Source organism: Lithobates pipiens, unplaced genomic scaffold (genome assembly GCF_037356315.1).
Source record: "Lithobates pipiens isolate NorthernLeopardFrog02 unplaced genomic scaffold, aLitPip1_a1.2 Scaffold_18, whole genome shotgun sequence".
NCBI lineage: Eukaryota > Metazoa > Chordata > Amphibia > Anura > Ranidae > Lithobates > Lithobates pipiens.
In genome coordinates this window covers 292649411-292669975 of record NW_027507758.1, presented here as the reverse complement: position 1 = coordinate 292669975, position 20565 = coordinate 292649411, and the positions used below count along the sequence as shown (strand labels likewise).

General features: G+C 41.4%; 1 protein-coding gene across 1 annotated transcript in view; it reads left to right on the top strand.

Moving 5' to 3' along the window:
• The first annotated feature begins 3066 nt into the window (after positions 1–3066).
• Positions 3067–20565, top strand: part of CDC40 (cell division cycle 40) — a 104447-nt gene continuing 86948 nt past the window's right edge. Inside the window, exon 1 of the mRNA XM_077487124.1 lies at positions 3067–3252. Within this exon, the coding sequence (XP_077343250.1) occupies positions 3106–3252 (147 nt within the window). The 5' untranslated portion in view covers positions 3067–3105. The remainder of the gene's footprint in view (positions 3253–20565) is intronic.

Here is a 20565-nt window from a genome sequence, read left to right as displayed (position 1 = left end):
CCGCAGATGCACTGTGGCAAAGGTGGCTCGTGGCACAAATCGCTGTACCGGTATGAGGATTCGTACACTAACTTTTGTGGGCGCGCTGCCTGTGATGGTTCCCCACAGAGACAGAACGGGGATCTGCCTGGCAGAAGGCAGACCCCTGTTATGTCAGGGGAATGACACCGAGATCCTGCTTCAGACGGATCTGTGGGTTTCCCCAGTCACACAGTGCCCCATATAGTTAGTAATCACAAAAAAGGGAACACAGTTAACCTCCTTGATTGCCCCTGATGTTAACCCCTTCCCTGCCAGTGTCATTAATACAATGTCAGTGCATATTTTTAGCACTGATCACTATAATGTCACTGGTTTCCAAAAAAGTGTCAAAAACATCAGTTAGGTGTCCAATCTGTCCGCCACAATGTTGCAGTCCTGCTAAAAAAAATAATCGCTGATCACAACCATTACTACTAGAAAAAAAATGCCACATATCTTTCCCCTAGTTTGTAGATGCTTTAACGTTTGCGCAAACCAAATCAAAATAGGCTTATTGGGATTTTTTCTAACAAAAATATGTAGAATACATATTGGCCTAAACTGATTAATAAATTAGGTTTTTATATAGTTGGATATTTATTATAGCAGAAAGTAAAAAATATTATTTTTTTCCCCTCAAAATTGTCAGTCTTTTTTGTTTAACCACTTTACAACTGAGCCATAGCCGAATGACAGCTACAGCGCGGCTCTATAACTCTGAGAGGGCGTACATTGACGTCCTCTCAGAATCGCATGCCCACGGGAATATCCATGACCGCTGGGTCCGGAGGACCTGGCGCATCATGGTAAATGGCCACTGACAGCGGCCGTTTACCACGTGATCGCTCCATCAAATGAGGGAGCGATCACTTGTAAACAAACCAGCGTCATCTCCAGTTCCTCTCTTCCCTCTTTGTACCAATCGGTACAGTGTGAGCAGAGAGGGGAGAGATCAGGTGCAGCAGCGCTGTGGGCTGGATCTGTAGTGCCCTCAGCTCTGATCTGTGCCCATTGCAGCCTCATCCATCCCTCTGTCATACTCATCCAGCCATGCTCAGCCATCCCTCTGTCATACTCATTCAGCTGTCCACCCATCTGTCATACTCATCCCGCCATCCATCCATGCCATCCGTACTCAACCATACTCATTCATCTCATCCATCCATATTTATGGCTCAACCATCCCAATCCACGGCTCATCCATGCCACATCAGTTGTCATCCACGCCAATACAGTGCCTCACAAAAGTGTAATAGGTAGTCAAATTAGATTTGAAATGTATGCCCCTAGAACACCTGACGGTGCTCCCTGCATGTCAGGCCTCTGTGTGTGGCCTGGCTGTGGAAAAGTCTCCCATGTGGTATCGCCATATTCAGGAGGAGAAGGAGAATCTATATTGGGGTGTAATTTTTGGTATGTACATGCTATGTGTTAGAATTATTGTATAAATGTACAACTTTGTGTAAAAAAAAAAAAAGTTTTTTTTCTTTCCACATTTACCTAAAACTTGTAGAAAAAAAATGACATGGTTACAAGACACATTATGGCTCATAGATTAAACGTTGGGGTATTTTCTTTCCAAAATGGGATCATTTTTGGGGTGTTTCCATTGTCCTGGTGCTCCAGGGCCTTTAAAAGTGTGAGAGGTAGTCAAGAAATTATATGTATAATTTATGCTCCTAGGACACCTGAAGGTGCTCCCTCAATGTTGGGCCTCTGTATGTGGTCACGCTGTGTAAAAGTCTCACATGTGGTATTGCCATACTCAGGAGTAGTAGCAGAATGTGTTTTGGGGTGTAATTTGTTGTATGCATATGCTGTGTGCGAGAAATAACCTGCTAATATGACAATTTTGTGAAAAAAAAATCTTGATTTTGTAAAAAATTGTGGGAAACATTACAACTTCAAAAAAAACTCACGATTCCCTCTTACTAAATACCTTGGAATGTCTACTTTCCAAAAAGGGGTTATTTGGGAGATATTTGTACTGTCCTGGCATGTTAGGGTCTCAAGAGATGAGATAGGCCATCAGCGCATCAGGTGTGATCAATTTGCAGAGATTGGCACCATAGCTTGCGGACTCTATAACTTTCACAAAGACCAAATAATATATACTGATTTGGGTTATTTTTACCAAAGATATGTAGCAGTATACATTTTGGCCAAACTGTATGAAGAAAAATTATAAATTTGCAAAATTTTACAACAGAAACAAAGAAAAAATGTATTTTTTTAAAGAATTTTCAGTCTTTCTTTTATAGCGCAAAAATAAAAAAAAAAACAGTGGTGATTAAATACCTCCAAAAGAAAGTTCTATTTGTGTGAAAAAAAAATGTCATATGGGTCCAGTGTTGCATGACTGAGTAATTGTCATTCAAAATGTGAGAGCACCGAAAGCTGAAAATTGGTCTGCCTAAGAAGGGAGTTTAAGTGCCCAGTGGTTAAAGCGCAAAAAAAAAAAAACGCAGAGGTGATCAAATACCACCCAAATGAGAGCTCTATTTGTGGGGAAAAAAAGGACATCAATTTTGTTTGGGTACAGCGTCGCACAACTGTCAGTTAAAGCGACGTATCGCAAAAAATGGCCTGCTCATTAAGGGGCAAATCCTTCTGGGGCTGAAGTGGTGAAGTCAGTGTACATGGAGATTTAAATCTCCTGCTGGTATAATGAGCACACACGCCTGCCTCATGCATGGCGCCAATACAGATTTACATAGGGATGCTTTCCATGGTTAAAAAAAAATAAAAAATAATAATAAATCTCCCCATCTGACTATAGCGTCATTATTGTGTCTTCCTCCATTTGCTCGGTCTCCTTTTTTCTGCTTCATGTTCTCTTCAACGTTCCTTTTTTGAATCTCTAGAAAATGCTGTGTAGAAAATGAGAGCTTGTGCAATGGAATCGGTATGAATACTAACGCCTCTCTTCCTCATAGCTAGCGCGGTATCACGTGACTACATTCCAGGCACGCCAGGATCTTCCTGCTCGCTCTACAAACTTTATTGACAACACACACGTTGTTTACGGCGCGTTCTCCCAGCGCGCATTGCGGCGGTGTAGTCTGACGTACTTCCTGGTCCATCATGGCCTCCACCTTAGTTTCTTACAGCAGTGGCTCTGACTCTGAAAACGAAGCGGAGGATAAAGGGGTTGTCACTCACCTGAAGCCATTACCAGTGGCGGCGGGGACGCTGATGGTGGTAAACTCGGCCCCTGAGGTGGCAGTGAAGGTGAGTACGGTGTGAGGTGTATGAAGAGCTCCATTCCATACTCCACCTATACATTGGATTCCTTGGACTGATGTGTAGACAGGGTTTGGCTCGCAGTATCTGCAGACAGCATGCTTGGTGTATGTTATCACTTCCTATAGATAGATAACATCTATTGCCCAGCAATGATGCCTCCTGAGCACTGTAGGGCACCAGCTGTGCAGAAAAACCCATCATGCCTCTGGGAGACATACCTGTGGCTGGCACATTGCTGAGTAGTGGATGTTGTCACAGCATAAGCAGTGATGAGATACACCAAAAAAATACAGACATCACTTCGAGTACTGAGAGGTCTTCTATGGTAAAGAGTAACAAAGGCATCAGTATTCCAAGAGTAGGTGGATTCTGAACTCCTCAGGTGTGGTAATCCGATGGAAACTACGAAAACAAAGCAAAATGCAAGGTGCACACCTAGTGCATTACCAATGACATTTATTGAATAATAAAATCAGTATAAAATGTGTACTCACAAAGTGCAGCTTCTCAATGAGCCATAAAACCACACATTGTAGAACAGTGCAGACACGTGCTGTAACACATCAAGGGGTAAACTGATGTGTTTCGGCTAAACTAAGCTCTGGGGAAGGGGGTGCGCCCATGAAATGCATCAGCTTTACCACTTGATGTGTTACAGAACATGTTCACGCTGTTCTACACTGGTTTTATGGCTCATTAAGAGTTGAACTTTGTGAGTACCCATTTTTTACTGGTTTTACTATTCAATAAATGTCATTGGTAATGCACTAGGTGTGCGCTGTCCATTTTGCTTTGTTTTTGTAGATTCCATCGGATTACCCTGAGGAGGGCAGCATGCACCTAGTCTTGGAATACTGATGCCTTTGTTGCTCTTTACCTTAGAAGACCGCTGGAGCGACTGTCATATATTATTTTTTTTGTGTGTGTGAATCTCATCACTGTCTATGCTGTGACAACATTTTGCTTTGTTTTTGTCGTGATGAGATGCAGCCAAAAGAATGACATTGGTATACGTTTGAAAGGTCTATTGGATTTTGAACATCATTGACTGATATGCCACTTTTGGGGGTTTGTACAGAATCTGCTTTCTGCCACGTTTATAAAAAGTACGTGAGCTAGCTGGCATACTGAAAAAATGACAAATTGGTCTTAGTGGAACCACTGTCTATCAACATTGATTTTTATCTTCTGCATTGGTAAATAGATAAGAAACTATATCATATTATTTAGTTAAGTTAGAGTTTTTTTTTTTTTTCAATAACCGCTTCCAGTCCGCACTATATCCAAAAGATGGCTACTGCGCGGGTTTTAAGTGCCAGGAGGGTGTTCATGGGCGTCCTCTCGTGCACCCTTTGTGATAGCTGAGTCCTTGGGAAAGCTTTATCACAGTGGCCCTTTACCACGTGATCAACTTTCAGCCAATGACGGCTGATCACGGAAGTAAACAGAAGCCGGTTATCAGCTCCCCCTCCCGCCCGCGCGCTGACAGCCGTTAACAGGCTTCTGTTACAGGGACATCGGTCACCTCCTGTGTGTTATTATTTATTTTTCTATCTTTTGTTGTTTAGCAAAAAAAAAAAAAAAAAAAACACCAGTGGTTTTTAATTACCACCAAAAGAAAGCTCTATTTGTTTGAAAAAAATTTATAACATTTCATAATATATGTACGGTGTTGCATGACTGAGAAATTGTCATTCAAAGTGTGACAGTACTGAAAATTGACCTGGGCAAGAAGGGGGTAAAAGTGCCCAGTAGGCATGTGGTTAACATTTCTTTAGATACCTCATGGTTTCCAGGCCTAGGCAAAGGATGTCATACAGGCCAGGGGTTTTCAGGGCAGATGGATTCCAAGTAAATAATACATGAATCTTCTGCATTTACTCAAGTTGGCCGTGGCCCACAATTACTAGGAGTTGTTTTTTCAAAGTGATTTCACAGCAAAATAAAGCATTGAGACATGGATGTCGGAGTTTGCTTTTGGATAATAAAAATACATTAAATAGTGCTTCTGGTTTGTGGTCCTAAGATGCAGTGTATCTCCACGTTAATGTGTAACCAAAGGCAATAAAAAAAAAAAAAAACATTTTCGATAGATTGGCAAGGGATTAGAACATCTGTCAGATGTTAATGTGGTTTTGGCCCCCCCGTTTAAAAAAAAATAAAAAGCCCAGCACAAAGCCTCTTACTCTATGAGAGAATATCTTGTTCTTTGTATTGCTTCCTTTTTCAGTGTTCCTGCTATTCTATTTGCTTTCCTATTAAAAACTGACCACACTAAGAAGGACAGGAAACCGTGTTTAGTTCTCTAGCTATGCTCTGGGAACTCAGCCTGCTCTTCTCCAATAATCAGACCTGTCCTGATACGCCCCTGCTGCACAGCCATTCACTGGAAAGTCATTCACTGCTGCTTCTCCTCTTCCCAGCTCTTATGTAGCTGAGAACAGAGTCTGATCATTTACATTTTTTTTTTTTTTTTTATATCTATACAAATATGTTTTGCCTTTCATTTCTTTTTTTAAACTGAATGGGTTGTTTTACAATCACTTTAAGCGACCAAGTAATGTACTTAAAGCGGCGTTCCACCCAAAAATGGAACTTCCGCTTTAAGTACTGGTCACCCCCTGATATGCCACATTTGGCTTGTAATTGTTTGGGGGGGGGGGGCAGGGAGCACCCAGCTCCCACTTCTTCCCCTGGCTCAGTGGCGCTGGAAAGAAGATCACCTCTCCCCCCTCCCTCCCTGCAAACAGGTCCCGGAAGATTGCCCGGACAGTCACAGCATGGCTCGCACATGCGCAGTGCGTGCCCGGCTGTGAAGCCACAGCCACGTGCCCACAGTTAGAATGTCGGTGCCGGGGAGAGGAGCAAGGCTTCGTACGCCCACATAGCTGGACCCTGGGACAGGTGAGTGTCTGATTATTAAGTCATCAGCTACAATAGTAAACAAGATGAGAACTAAAAAGGGAAGAGATGGGGACAGGAAAGGGGGGTGGGGTTAATTCACCTTTTCATTTTTTTTCTGATTGAATATTGATTGAAAGTTTTCAATGGTACAAAAAAGCAAACAGGTTATAGTTATATGAATATAACGTGCTGTATTTGGTCGCAGAAGGCTACAAGCACAACGGTTGGCTGCTGAGTGGAACGTTATGATCTTTTCAGGGGCCCGGTATCCAGGATACTGTTAACTTTTCACCAATACTTGCTTTCTTCAATAAAAGCACGTAGTTTTGTTTCACTTATAAATCATCTTTTTTTGTTTGTCAAGTGCAGAGATGCCCTGGCTGCTTAATGGAGGGATCTGACTGGTGCTGACATCACATAGTTTTCATGCCCTGCCAACGTGCAGCTAAGTGGGACTGGATAGGAGTCTCCTGGCTGTCAGTGAGCGTTTGCAGTCATTGATGGGTGAGACAGACCAAGAGTTTGTTCAGCCAGAATTCTTCCACTGAGGGGCATTTACACAACTGGTGTCTGTGGGCATGGAGAGGGCTTAGCGGCCACTGGTCCTATGAAACAAAAATAGGAGTGAGTGAGTGAGCCCTGGAAAGGTGAATATAAGGAGGGAATTATTCAAGAGAGATATACACCACCGCTCAAAGGCAGGTCCTGGGAACTCAGAGATAATTGCTCCAGGTGAAGGGATCCGGGTGCCAGCCACAACATGCAGATAATGTGGATAATTACAGAACTCTGGACGGCTGCACTCCAAAGCTAAAACAATGCTTTATTCAGATGATATTTAGGACACAGCAAATGACATCACAGCAAAAGATGCTAACTGCTGACGCATTTATCACTAAAGCTAGTGCTTACTCATAGCTGGTTCAGCATGGAAATTTTCAGTGGCTGCTGCAGCAATTGATAAAAGGGTTACAGAAAACTGCAGGGTAAGAGATCTAATTTTTTAAAAGTGGGTTTACAGTTCTGCTCTGAGCTCAAGACACATAATGATTGGTCAGGTCATATGAAGCATGACCATCTATCTTTTAAAACCATTTTATTTAAGATGGAATCATTGTGTTTTCTTTTTTTCAGTTGTGAGGCATTAGTTATTTAGCTGTACTAAATGTGTGGTGCCAGTCTTTGCTTGTATTGGCTAGCTTATTGGACAATTTGTGCAATGCAGAAGGTAATGCCATTAATTTCAGTGGGAAGCTGCTCCTAGAATTTATTGAACATAATTCGCTACTTTTCAGAATTTTAGACTGTTACCACCATAAATGGGCAAGAGAGCCTGAAATGTTGTAACCTCTTTCTGACAGTGGTTGTCAACTCTGGTCCTCAGGGCCCACTAACAGGCCAGATTTTATGTATTACCTTTGGGAGATGCAGACTAGAATACTGCAATCACTGAGCAGCAAATTATATCACCTGTGATGTATTTTAGTCATCTTGCAAACCTGGCCTGTTAGTAGGTCCTGAGGACATGAGTTGAGAACCACTGCTGTAAGATATATATAGCTTTTTTATTTATTAATTTTTTAATGATTTTTTTTTTTAAGGTCCCAGTGCCTTTGGGAAATTGTTTTAAAAGTCACTTGCTGACTGCCTAACAGGGCATATATGCCATTACTTAAAGTGGAGGGCCACCCTAAAACAAATAAATAAAAATTATTATTATTATTTTTTTTTTTTTTTACTCACCAGAAACCCCTGTTGCTAGGCAGTCTTCCTAATCTGCCTCTTCCTATTTCGCGGTGCTGTTTCTTCAATTCCTTCTCCTCCTCGGCGAGCAGCCCCGTTGCTTTCTGCGACGTGTGTGTGTGTCCCAGGAAACAACGGGGGCCATTCACAACGCCGCGAGGCTCGCACATGCACAGTAAGCCGCAAGGCTCCACTGCCTGTTTCCCTTAGTTAGGGTGGCGGCGCCGGCTGCCAATTCGTTTGGCGGATTGGCCTCATGGCGGCCGACATTGCGGGCTTGCTGGACAGGTAATTGTCCTTTAATAAAAGTCAGCAGCTACAGTGTTTTTTAAATGGCCGGAACGCCCCTTTAAATGTTAAATACCGGGGTTATGTCTGCACCTAGATGCCATAACCCCGGTATCTTCTGTTCCCTCAGGTGGCCGGTTTTCTGATTTAAAAGTGATGCCTGCGGCAGATTCACCATGGGACCACTTTTAGAAGTGGCGGTAGAGGTGCCCCCCTCCTGCTGTTTACTGGGCTAACGTTGCCGATCACTGAACCCGGAAACCATCTGGTGTCGGCAGTGCTTTCTCATGGATATGAGTGATGGCAAGATGGCCACTGCTCATCTCTGTGCCCTTGGAGGTCCGGGTTAACGTCACTTACGGTTCTTGGGCCAACATGATGCGTGGGGTGTGTGTGTTTTTTTATTTTTTTTATATTATTATTATTATTATTATATATATTTTTTTTGTTCTTTTCCTTTTAAGGGTAGAGGAGAGATTTGGGGTCTTTTGAACCCCAGACCTCTCCATAAAGAGGACCTGTCTTGCTGCATTGCTGTCACAACGGATGTTTAGGAGAAGGGAAAAGTGGCACTTTAAATGAGGTTGATTTGTGGGGGTGAAGTAATTTGAAAGTATATTTAGTTGGCATATTGGGTGTAACAATACACAACAATGATGCACATAGTAAAAATGAGATGTTAAAACAGAAATGGTGGATATAAGAGATAACTGCCAAGGAGTCTGTCTGGATAAAAAGTAATATCCATAAATTGAATAGTCTCAGTGAGAAAGTGAATAAGAGTAGCCAAGTGAGAATTATAAAAGGGTGTAAGCATCCCTTACGATGGCAATAATTGATCATCCATTTTTTTTTTTTTTTTAAAGAGACTGTAAAAATTAACTGTAATAAAATTAATTTTAAAGCGCCCCATATGCTTATACGCAGTTCCGAATGCGTATGTAGGTCATGCTCACATATGTTAATGGTGTTTGCACTACAAATGTTAGGTATCGTCGTGAGTGTCTAAGCAAGAGCAAAAATTCTAGCCCTTAGACCTCCTCTGTAACTTTAAACTGGTAACCTGTAGAAATTTTTAAAGCGTCGCATATGGAGATTTTGAAGTACTGTAGTTTAGTAGCGTTCACGAGTGTACGCAATTATAAAGTATATCATGTTGGGTATCTATTTACAAAAAAAAACTGCTGTGTATGTGTAAAATCTTATATATATATATATATATATATATATATATATATATATATATATATATATATATATATATATATATATATATATATATATATATATATATATATATATATATATATATATATATATATATATATATATATATATATATATATATATATATAAATCCTGTGTGGGGGTTTTTTTTTTTCTTTTTTTTTCATCAAAGCTTATTTTTTACAAAATAATTGCGTTTTTTGCACAGCAGTTTGAAAAACTGCTGTGCAAAAAACATGTAACGCACAAATATGCCATTTCATTCTGTAGGCTCTCTGCTAAAAAAAAAATATGTATGTAGGGCTGAAATAACTAATCGATTACTATTTTCATAATGAACCCTTTATAGTACAAAAATATCACTACTGTAAATATTACTAAAAAATGAACCCCTTCCAGTAGTGATTATCTGTGTGGTTTTTTTTTTTTTTTTTTTTTTTGTACTCTAAAGGGCTAATTTTAGTCTTTTTAACCCCATTATGTTACTAAACGTCTTAGGCCTGGTTCTCATCTATGTGTTTATTGGTGCTTTTTGCAGAAACGTACTACTGTTCATTTACATGGTTTCCTATGGGACAAGTTCATATCTGTGCTTTTTTCAGCCGCTGCATATTTGGAAAGGGTCAGGGACTTTTAACGCAAAGCGGTGCTTTTTTGGTTCAATATACTTCAATGGAGAAGCTACAGAAAAGAATGTAATGCGTTTTTGCAGCAATTTGTGTTTTTTAATCTGCCGGAAAAAAAAAAATGCAAAAACGCAAATTGCAGTAAAATCACGTACGTAAAAATCAAAACGCGCAGCAAAAAGCACTGCAGAAACAGATCAAAAGCAAAAACTGCATAGGTGTGTACCGAGCCTTATGCTGGCCTCACGGATCAATTTTCAGGTGAGAATATTCAGATGAAAAATCTTTGTACATTCGCTGAATGAAAGAATGTTTGAAATTTTCACTTCATTTCTGAGCAAAAAACATACACTGTGTGAAAATTCCTTTGACCAAGAAGTTTTCTATTTCCAAAAATTTCCCATCACTGTAGTTGAAAATGAACGTCAATTTGACCCACTTTTTTTTTTTTTTTTCTTAAGGTTATTAACCGATTTAATCGAAACAATAATCGGCCAACTAATCGATTATGAAAATAATCGTTAGTTGCAGCCCTGTATGTATGTATGTATGTATGTTTGGAGTTCTAAGTAATTGTACTGATTTTTTTTATAAATGTCACAAAAAGGCTTGGTTTTTAAGTGGTTAAAATAAAATTTCTGTGATTCTTGAATTCATTGAAGAGATATGGGTAAGTTATAGAATTGTATTTTTTGGTTCCTCCATAATTGGTAATGAATAGTCCATCTGGCGTGTAAGATGATTATGTAGGAGAGCCGGTAATATACTGATGGGTTATCTTGAGTATATAAAAGTCTTTGTAAGCCCTGTTCGCTATTTGTAGTTGCAGACAGAATCGCAGTGATTCTGAATCACAACACGCGCTTGGGTGCCTTTATTCTTAATGACACCCCGAACGCAGTGCAAATCTGCCATGATTGTTGCGTGACAGAATCACGTGGCAAAACGGGGTGTTTAAAAATCGCACTAAGCTTGTTGCCCCAAAAATTAGCGGGAGCCTCTTTTGGGCAACAAGCACACATAGGACGGCCCATTGAAGTGAATGGGCTGCCCTATGCGCGACACGAGGAGACGTGTGTAATGTGTGCTTTCAGAATCACAATTGTTAAGAGCTCATTAAAAGTTAGATCTGAGGAATATAAAAGCTTGGATAATGAATAAAATGGTATCTCCATTGGCCCAAGGGAAAGCACCCATAATTTGTATTCAAATCGATTACAAATTTTAAGATTACCAGTACTATATGTAAAAGCAGGCATATATTGTGGGAACATTTTTTTAAATGTTTGGTTTTGTAATATTCTGAGAAAGTAGTGGTGTCCCCATAAAGGTAGCAATGAAGAGTTGCAAGTTTATTTCAGTTTGGAATGCAGAATTTTCCCGACGGTGATATGTAGATCAGACTCCCATGGGTGTCATTTGGAACAAGAATAGAGCTGTGCATGTTTATATTTCTTTTCCTTGACTAAGAGTGGTTGAGCTGGACTCAATTGGTCACATCTTGTCCGTTTAGTTTTAAATAGGTATGATATGTGGGGAAGTTTTATTCCTAAGGATTTTAATTTAGTATAAGATATAATTTTTGCCAGCATATGTCCATATTGATATGTATTTTATATAGGAAGTGTTTCTGCAATATGGCAAAAAGGAGTGGGCTAAGGGGGCATCCTAGTTGCTTACTGCTATATTGTTGTAGCGGTCAGTATAGGGGTTTTCACACAGACTTTAGCTATAGGAGTATACGACCCCTTTCACACTGGGGCGGGCGTTGATGGTAAAATGCAACTAGTTTTAGTGCCACTTTATCGTAATTTTTATCGGCGCTGTTTGGGCACAAACGGGGAGCTTTTAACTCCTGCTAGGGGCTGAATAAAAAGTTAAATGCGCCTGTGTAGCACCGCTGCTGAGGCGCTTTGCAAGTGCTTCAGCAGCAGTGCCCATTCATTTCAATGGGCAGGAGCGGTGTATACGCTGCTCCTTCATCCCCCCCAAAGATGCAGCTTGCAGGGCATCTTTTAACGTCCTGCCAGTGCATTGCCCCAGTGTGAAAGCACTCGGGTTTTCATACTGAGACTGCATGGGAGGTTTTTTTTTTTTTTTTTTTTTTTTTTTACAGGCGATAATTTTAGGCCAAAAGTGCCTGAAAAAGGGGTCTAAGGCTCTGATCCAGCCCAACAAACTTTGTAGATCGCTTTTTTTCTGAGATATATAATTTTTTTTTTTTTTTTTTTTTCGCTCTGGTGGTGGTTTTGTGGGATACTTGGGTTTTCTCATCAGTTCGCACCCAGGCCAATTCTGACATTTCTCTCCTACATGTAAAATTCCTAATTTTTTTGCTAGAAAATTACATAGAACCCCCAAACGTTATATATGTTTTTTTTTTTTAAGCAAAGACCCTAGAGAATACAATGGCGGTCGTTGCAACTTTTTATCTTGCACGGTATTTGCGCAACAATTTTTCAAACACGTTTTTTTCAGAAAAAAAAAGTTTCATGCTTAAAAAAAAAAAACAGTAAAGTTGGCCCAATTTTTTTGCATAATGTGAAGGAGGATACGCTGAGTAAATAGATACCCAACATGTCACGCTTCAAAATTGCACGAGCTCGTGGAATGGCGCCAAACTTTGGTATTTAAAAATCCCCATAGGCGACGCTTTACATTTTTTTACTGGTTACAGAGGAGGTCTAGAGCTAGAATTATTGCTCTTGCTCTAACGCGGCGATACCTCACGTGTGGTTTGAACACCGTTTTCATATGTGGGCGGGACTTACGTATGCGTTCGCTTCTGTGTACGAGCTCACAGGGACAAGGGCCTCTTTACGTTTTTTTTTTTTTTTTTATTTATTATTTTTTTTTTTTTTGTTTGACACAAAAAATTGATGACTTTTATTCCTATTACAAGGAATGTAAACATCCCTTGTAATGGGAATATGGCACGATCAGACATATTTACAGTGAGATATGGGGTCAATAAGACCCCATATCTCACCTCTAGGCTGGGAAGAATAAAATCCAAAAAAAAAACGATCCTGGCTTGCTAGCCAGATCGGCGCCGTTAATTTGAATACAGAGGCCGGGCGTGATGTCATAACATCGCGCCCGGCCTCCGAGCGATCATAGAGACTCCGGGGACGATCTGAGCCGCCGGAAATCTCTATGGTAACTTGCGGGGGCCGGCGGATCCTGTGACCGACTCACCAATGGAAGCGATGAGTCAGTACAAGCACCGGAGGGTAGCGTCTCCTCCCGCCGCCCGTAAGAAAGATCAAGCGGCGGAACAGCCGCTATGATCGACCTAATGGTGCAGGGAATCGCCGGCTGAAAACGCCGATATCTGAATGATGTCTGTGGCCTCAGGCATCATTCAGATATAACCACCGAAAGCCCATGACGTCAATAGACGTAGTATGGGCGCCAAGTGGTTAAATAGTGTGTTGTTAAATCCCTATGAATTGCTTTAATATTCAGATGAATCCTGTCAGTTATGCGATATATGGAATTGTAGAAATGTATAAAGGCATCATGTATCTCGTTTGCCTTAACCATATTTTCCTTACACGACTGAATCTGATGTTACAAGTAGATTTCTTACCTCCCAGGACATTAGCGAGTGGTTTCCCTTGTTTTCACCTCCCTTTATGTTTTTGGCTAGGCCTGTTGAAAACGTCTAGTTTAAGCCCAGGTTCACACTGAGCTGTGGGAATGAAGCCGTGTGAGTTCAGCTGAACTCGCACAATTTCAGTCCCGCATGTTAGTCCTGATTTTGGCGGTGATTTCACAGACATCTGTGTGGGTTTCTGCACAGATGTCAATGGAAATCACACCCCGAAATCTCAAAAAGTACTACAGAAACGACTTTGAAATTGGTGCAACGCCCCAAATGCAGTGTAGTACTGACTAGGACGATGCCATTGCTGGCACTTGCAATGGATGTGACATGTGATTTGACATGTCAAATTGCATGTCAAAATGCACCAATGTGAACCAGGGCTTAGATAATAACAGGATTTGTTTCTGGCACCATGTATGATGAGTTTCGCCTTAATTGTAGCCTGGTGGAATTCACAGTAGGACAGGGGATATGTCATCTATCATTTCCTAAAAATTATTTTAGATCTCCCCAAATGGTGAAATAAAAAAAAAATGGGGTGTTGACGACTGTTTAACACTTACAGTGCTCTAAAGTATTTTCCCCCTTCCTGTGTTTTATTATTATTATTATTATTATTATTATTATTTTTTTTTTTTTAATTGTCACACTTAACTATGATTCAGATCATCAAACACATTTTAATATTGCACAAAGAAAGCATGACTAAATACAAAATGCAATTTTTAAATGATTTAATTTAAGGGAAAAAGTGATTGCCCCCTATACCCCCTGCTGCATAACCCCAGTGCACTTGTGCTTGAGGTCATGAACTGATGGCCGGACATTTCTTTAGGATTTCTGGTAGAGTGCAGAATTCATGGTTCCGTCAATTATGGACATTGGTCCAGGTCCTGAAGCTTCAAAGCAGCCCCAGATCACACTACCACCACCATGTCTGACTGTTGGTATGATATTCATTTTATTTTTTTAAATGTTGTATTCGTTTTACGCCAGATGTAACGGGGCACACCCCTTCCAAAAAGTTTAAACTTTTGTCTCATCAGTCCACAGACTATTTGCCCAAAAGATAATCAAGATGTTTTTGACAAATGTGAGACAAGCCTTTGTGTTCTTTTTGGTTAGCAGGGGCTTTCGCCTCAGAACTCTCCTGTGGATGCCATTTTTGCCCAGTCTTTCTTGTTGCTTCATGAACACTGACTTTAAGACCCCTTTCACACTGGAGCGCCGCTAAAGCGCCGTTCGTTTTTGCTTAACTTTTCGGCCTCTAGCGGGGATTATTTTTACTTTTTTTTTTTTTTTTTTTTTTTTTTTTTTTGATGCTTTTAAGGCACTTTGGATTCATTGCATTGGGCATTTTTGGAGCGCTATTTATAGTGCCCCAAAGATGCTGCTTGCAGTACTTTTTCTAATGTCCTGCAAGTGCACCGCCCATGTGTGAAAGCACTCATTGCACAGAATGGGAGGCAGTTTTTAGGCGCTTTTTAGGGGCTGTTTCTAGCACTAAAACGCATGGAAACTGCCTCAATGTGAAAGGGGTCTAACAGAGGCAAGTGAGGCCTGCAGTTTTCGATGTTCTGGGTTCTTTTATGACCTCCTGGATGAGACGTCATTGTGTGCTTGGAGTCATTTTGATAGGCCGGTAACTCCTGGGTTGGTTTACCACTGTTCCAATTTTTCTCTATTTATGGATATGGTTTTTGTTACCCCCTCCAGACAGATGCATGTCAATTACTTTGTTTCTCATCTGTTCTTGAATTTGTTTAGCTCGCAGCATGATGTGTTGCTTTTTGGGTTCTTTTAGCGTGCTTTGCTTGGTCAGACAGCTTCTATTTAAAGCGGGAGACCCTCAAATTTTTTTTTCATTTTTTTTTTTTTTTTTTCATTTTTTTTTTTTTTTAAGTCAGCAGCTACAAATACTGCAGTTGCTGACTTAAAATAAGGACACTCACCTGTTACACTGTGTCATTGCGGGACCCTGTATGTAAAACCCCCATGCTGCCACCGAGATATGACAGCACAGTTACGACAGCAGTTTTTATGACTATGGACTGAAACTCTGGTTAACTTTGCAGAAAGGGTGAAAATTATTAATCCTGCGTGCATATCTTTCTTTTTGGAACTTATTGTATCGGTCACTGTATCTGCCGGGGTGGGGGGGGGGGTGCTGGACTGTGGCACAAAGAATGGATTGAAGTTGTGCTCTCTTTCATTAGTCTCCTGGCTAAGATCTCTGAATATCAATGGTTGGGTACTTGCGTGCCCTTGAAAGGCAATCTGTTTCTTAGACCTGAACTTAAAATCTTGTCTAGGCCTTCAAAGAAAAAAAAAAATCACTAATTAAGAGAGAGGTTTTGCAACCACAGTTACTTTAGGCATTTCCTATTGCAGGCTCCAATCTTCATGAAAGGAAAGAACAAGATATAAGGAAATGAATCGTCTTTAAATGAAATGGGAGATATCCTTTTTATTACCTCTGAAGCCTCCAAAATGTATTCTCCTAATTAGGGTTGCTCAGATAGCACTTTAAGACCGAGTATAAGCACCGATATCTCTAAACCAGGGGTGTCCAAACTATGGCCCTCCAGTTGTTCAGGAACTACAATCCCCATCATGCCTAGTCATGTCTTTGAATGTCAGAGTTTTACAATGCCTCATGGGATGTGTAGTTCTGCAACAGCTGGAGGGCCGTAGTTTGGACACCCCTGCTCTAAACAGACCACTGATAGTCCCTTTTCCTGTCTCAAAGGGGAGATGAGGACAGATTTCCAAGTCCATTTCTCTGCAGCCCCAGCTGCACGGAAGATGAATGGACAGGAGACAGTGGCTGCTCTCCATTCATTCATAAACTGAAGCATCATAAACACAGGTTACGATGTTTCGGTTATGAATGTAGAAAGTCAGCGATCACTGACTCTGTGCATTCGGGAAAGGAAGGAACCCGTAAATGATTGATTTACTGTCTCCTTCCTCTAATCTCCATCCTGAAAGATTTGGGGCAGGGGGATACCAGTGGAGGAGCTGGGGAGGACATGGGGGCACCAGAGGAGGAGCCGGGAAGGTTGCAGGGGGACTCGGAGGATTACATAGCGGGGACCCGAAGCATAAAATGGATCCGGACCCAGAGGAGAACACGGAGAGCCAGGGAGGATGCAGGGGGACACGGGGAGCACAGAGGAAGACAGCCGGGGGCGGTGTTAATTGGTGCAAAGGTGGGGGGGGGGGTGTTGCAAGCACTGATTTCCCTGACAGTTTCAGGAGGGAGAGGAGGAAAAGCGGGTGTCAGAAAAGTTTTTCATATACAGGGAGATCAGGGCTTGTAATTCTCATCCCCCACCACACCGATCACCCCTGAGGCTGGAGTATTGGGTCAAGCATCGGAGCATTTGCACGAGTACAAGTACTCATGCAAATGCTCGGTATCGTCACTGATATTAGTATCAGTGCAACCCTGCTAATCTATACGCATCCACAACTACTAATGGTACTGTAATCTATTCATGGTGAAATTGTTATGACATCACTTCTGGGCCAGCAGATGTTAATGCCGGAGACTCTGCTTGAAAGCCTGAGATCGTTAATATTTTTAAAAAAATTTTTTTATTTAACTTTTCAGCCTGGAGGAGATATGTGGAGTCTTATAGACCCCACATCTCTCCATAAAGAGGGCCTGTCACGCAGTATTCCTGTTACTAAGGGAAGTTTACATTCCTTGTAATAGGAATAAAAGTGATCAAACTTTTTATTTTATTTTTTTTAAAGGGAAAGTGAAAAAATAAACAATATAAAATAAAAATGAATGCGCCCTGCTCCCTGTGTGCTTGCATGCAGAAGCAAATGCATACGTAGGTCGCATGCACATATGCAAATGACGTTCAAACCACATGTGAGGTATCACGGTGAATTTTAGAGCAATAATTCTAGTCTACGTCCTCTGTAACTCTAAACCAGTAACCTTTAAAAAAAAAAAATTTAAAGCGTTGCCTGTGGCGATTTTACAGTAATGAAGTTTGGTGCCATTCCACGAGTGTGCGCAATTTTAAGGGGACATGAGGTATCTATTTACTTGGCATTTACATTTTTTGTCTGGGGGTTCTGAGTAAATTTGTGGCCAAAAAAAAATGCTTTTTAACTGTAGGAGAAGAGTGCGTGGCATGGAAGTGGTTAAATAAAAAAAAAAAAAAAAAAAAAATTATACGTGGAGCTCAGGATACAAGGTGGGGGGGGGAACTTTACCCACTTGTGTGGAAGCAATTAGGCGGCCGGGAGCCACCCGAATGTAGACAAAAACTACCTGCCCGGTGCCCGGAACTGCATGTCCTGGGAGTCGGGCGATACAAATTGTGCATCCCTGCAACAGTGAATGGGCTGGCGAAAGCTCAGGCGCCAGGAAGCAATTTGTAGTCGCCATGGCAACTGGGATTTGTCGAGCCCTGTCCTAGCCCATCCCAGGAGTTGTCAGAAGAGGATGGATATGTTTCTGCATGCATTGGGACCATGGAAAATAAATGTAGCTGCCTTCTAACAGGAATTTGGATCGCAGCACTAAAAAAAGTGATTTGGAGGAGGCAAAGGGCAATATAAAATACTTTTTTTGAGTTAAGAATATGTACTTTAAAGAGGAAGTAAACCCTGATGAGTTTACTTCCTCTTTCATTCCCTGTAAAGGCAAAGCATAATGGACTACTATGCATCGCATAGTAGTCCATAATGTGTCACTTACCTGACACAGGAGCCAGCGAAGTCACCGCTGTCCCCTGTAGTTCCGAGCGTCCATCTTCTTGGTGGGTCTCCGTGGGTCTCGCTGCTCCGGCGCAGTGATTCGCTGGAGCAGCGATGACGTCACTCCCGCGCATGCGCACGGGAGCCGAGACTCGCGGCATTGCCGTCATCGAAGATGCCCCGCTCAGTGCGCCTGCGCGCCGCTGTCTACGGCGCATGCGCCGTAGATAGCAGTGCCCATCTTCGGGCAAATATCTCCTAAACCGTGTAGGTTTGGGAGATATTTCTTGGACCTACAGGTAAGCCTTAATCTAGGCTTACCTGTGGGTCAAAGTGGTTTGTAAGGGTTTACAACCACTTTAATAGTGTGGTGTGTGTTTTTTTTTTTTTTTTTTTTTTTTTATTTATTTATCTTTTTAACCATAGTTTAATGTCACTTTAACCACTTTCAGACCGGACCATTTTGCTGGTAAATGACCAGAGGTCTTTTTACACTTTGGCACTGCGCTGCTTTAACTGGTAATTGCGCGGTCATGCAATGTTGTACCCAAACAAAATTTGCGTCCTTTTCTTCCCACAAATAGAGCTTTCTTTTGATGGTATTTGATTGCCTCTGCGATTTTTATTTTTTGCGATATAAACGTAAAAAGACCGCAAATTTTGAAAAAAAATGATATTTTCTACTTTTTGTTATTAGAAAAATCCAATAAACTCAATTTTAGTCATACATTTAGGCCAAAATGTATTCAGCCACATGTCTTTGGTAAAAAAAAAGTCAATAATTGTATATTTATTGGTTTGCGCAAAAGTTGTCACATCTACAAACTAAGGTACGTTTTCTGGAATTTACGCAGCTTTTAGTTTACGACTGCCTATCTCATTTCTTGAGGTGCTAAAATGGCAGGGCAGTACAAAACCCCCCCAAATGACCCCATTTTGGAAAGTAGACCCCCTAAGGAAATTGATAAGAGGCATGTTGAGCCCATTGAATATTTTATTTTTTTGCCTCAAGCGATTGAATAATGACAAAAAAAAAATTTTTTTTTTTTTTTTTACACAAAGTTGTCACTAAATGATATATTGCTCACACATGCTATGGGCGTATGTGAAATGACACCCCAAAATAAATTCTGCTGCTTCTCCTGAGTACGGGGATACCACATATGTGGGACTTTTTGGGAGCCTAGCCGCGTACGGGGCCCCGAAAACCAAGCACCGCCTTCAGGCTTTCTAAGGGCGTAAATTTTTGAGTTCACTTCTCACTACCTATTACAGTTTTGAAGGCCATAAAATGCCAAGATGGCACAAAACCCCCACAAATGACCCCATTTTAGAAAGTAGACACCCCAAGCTATTTGCTGAGAGGCATGTTGAGTCCATGGAATATTTTATATTTTGCCACAAGTTGCGGGAAAATTACAAACTTTTATTTTATTTTTTTTTTTTTTCACAAAGTTGTCACTAAATGATATATTGCTCACGCATGCCATGGGCATATGTGAAATGACACCCCAAAATAAATTCTGCTGCTTCTCCTGAGTACGGGGATACCACATATGTGGGACTTTTTGGGAGCCTAGCCGCGTACGGGGCCCCGAAAACCAAGCACCGCCTTCAGGCTTTCTAAGGGCGTTACAGTTTTGAAGGCCATAAAATGCCAAGATGGCACAAACCCCCCCAAATGACCCCATTTTGGAAAGTAGACACCCCTAAATTTAGGGGTACACTAGTGAGACTAGGTAATAAATGGCGGGTGCCCTGAAACTATAAAAAAATAACTAACCAACCAGCGTCACCTGTAACAGTTATATGGTGATCACTGGTGAAAGGGTTAACTAGGGGGCAATCAGGGGGCTTTATGCGGTAGTATATGGGGGTCCCTGGCGCTATAAAAAGCTGCGGCGAACCTAAATACCTACCTGCCTAACTAGCGTCACCTGTGACACTAATACAGCGATCAGAAAAACGATCGCTTATTAGGCTGGGTTCACACTGGAGCGATGCGGAAACGCCACGAATCCGCGGCGGGTTCCCGCATCGCATGCCTCCCGGCGGCAGTTCACACTGCCCTATGCGAACTGCTGGGAGTGTCAGTGAAATGTTACTGACACCCCCAGATCAGTTCGCATATCGCAGTGCGATCTGCAAACTCGGATCGCATGGTGTGAACACCCATGC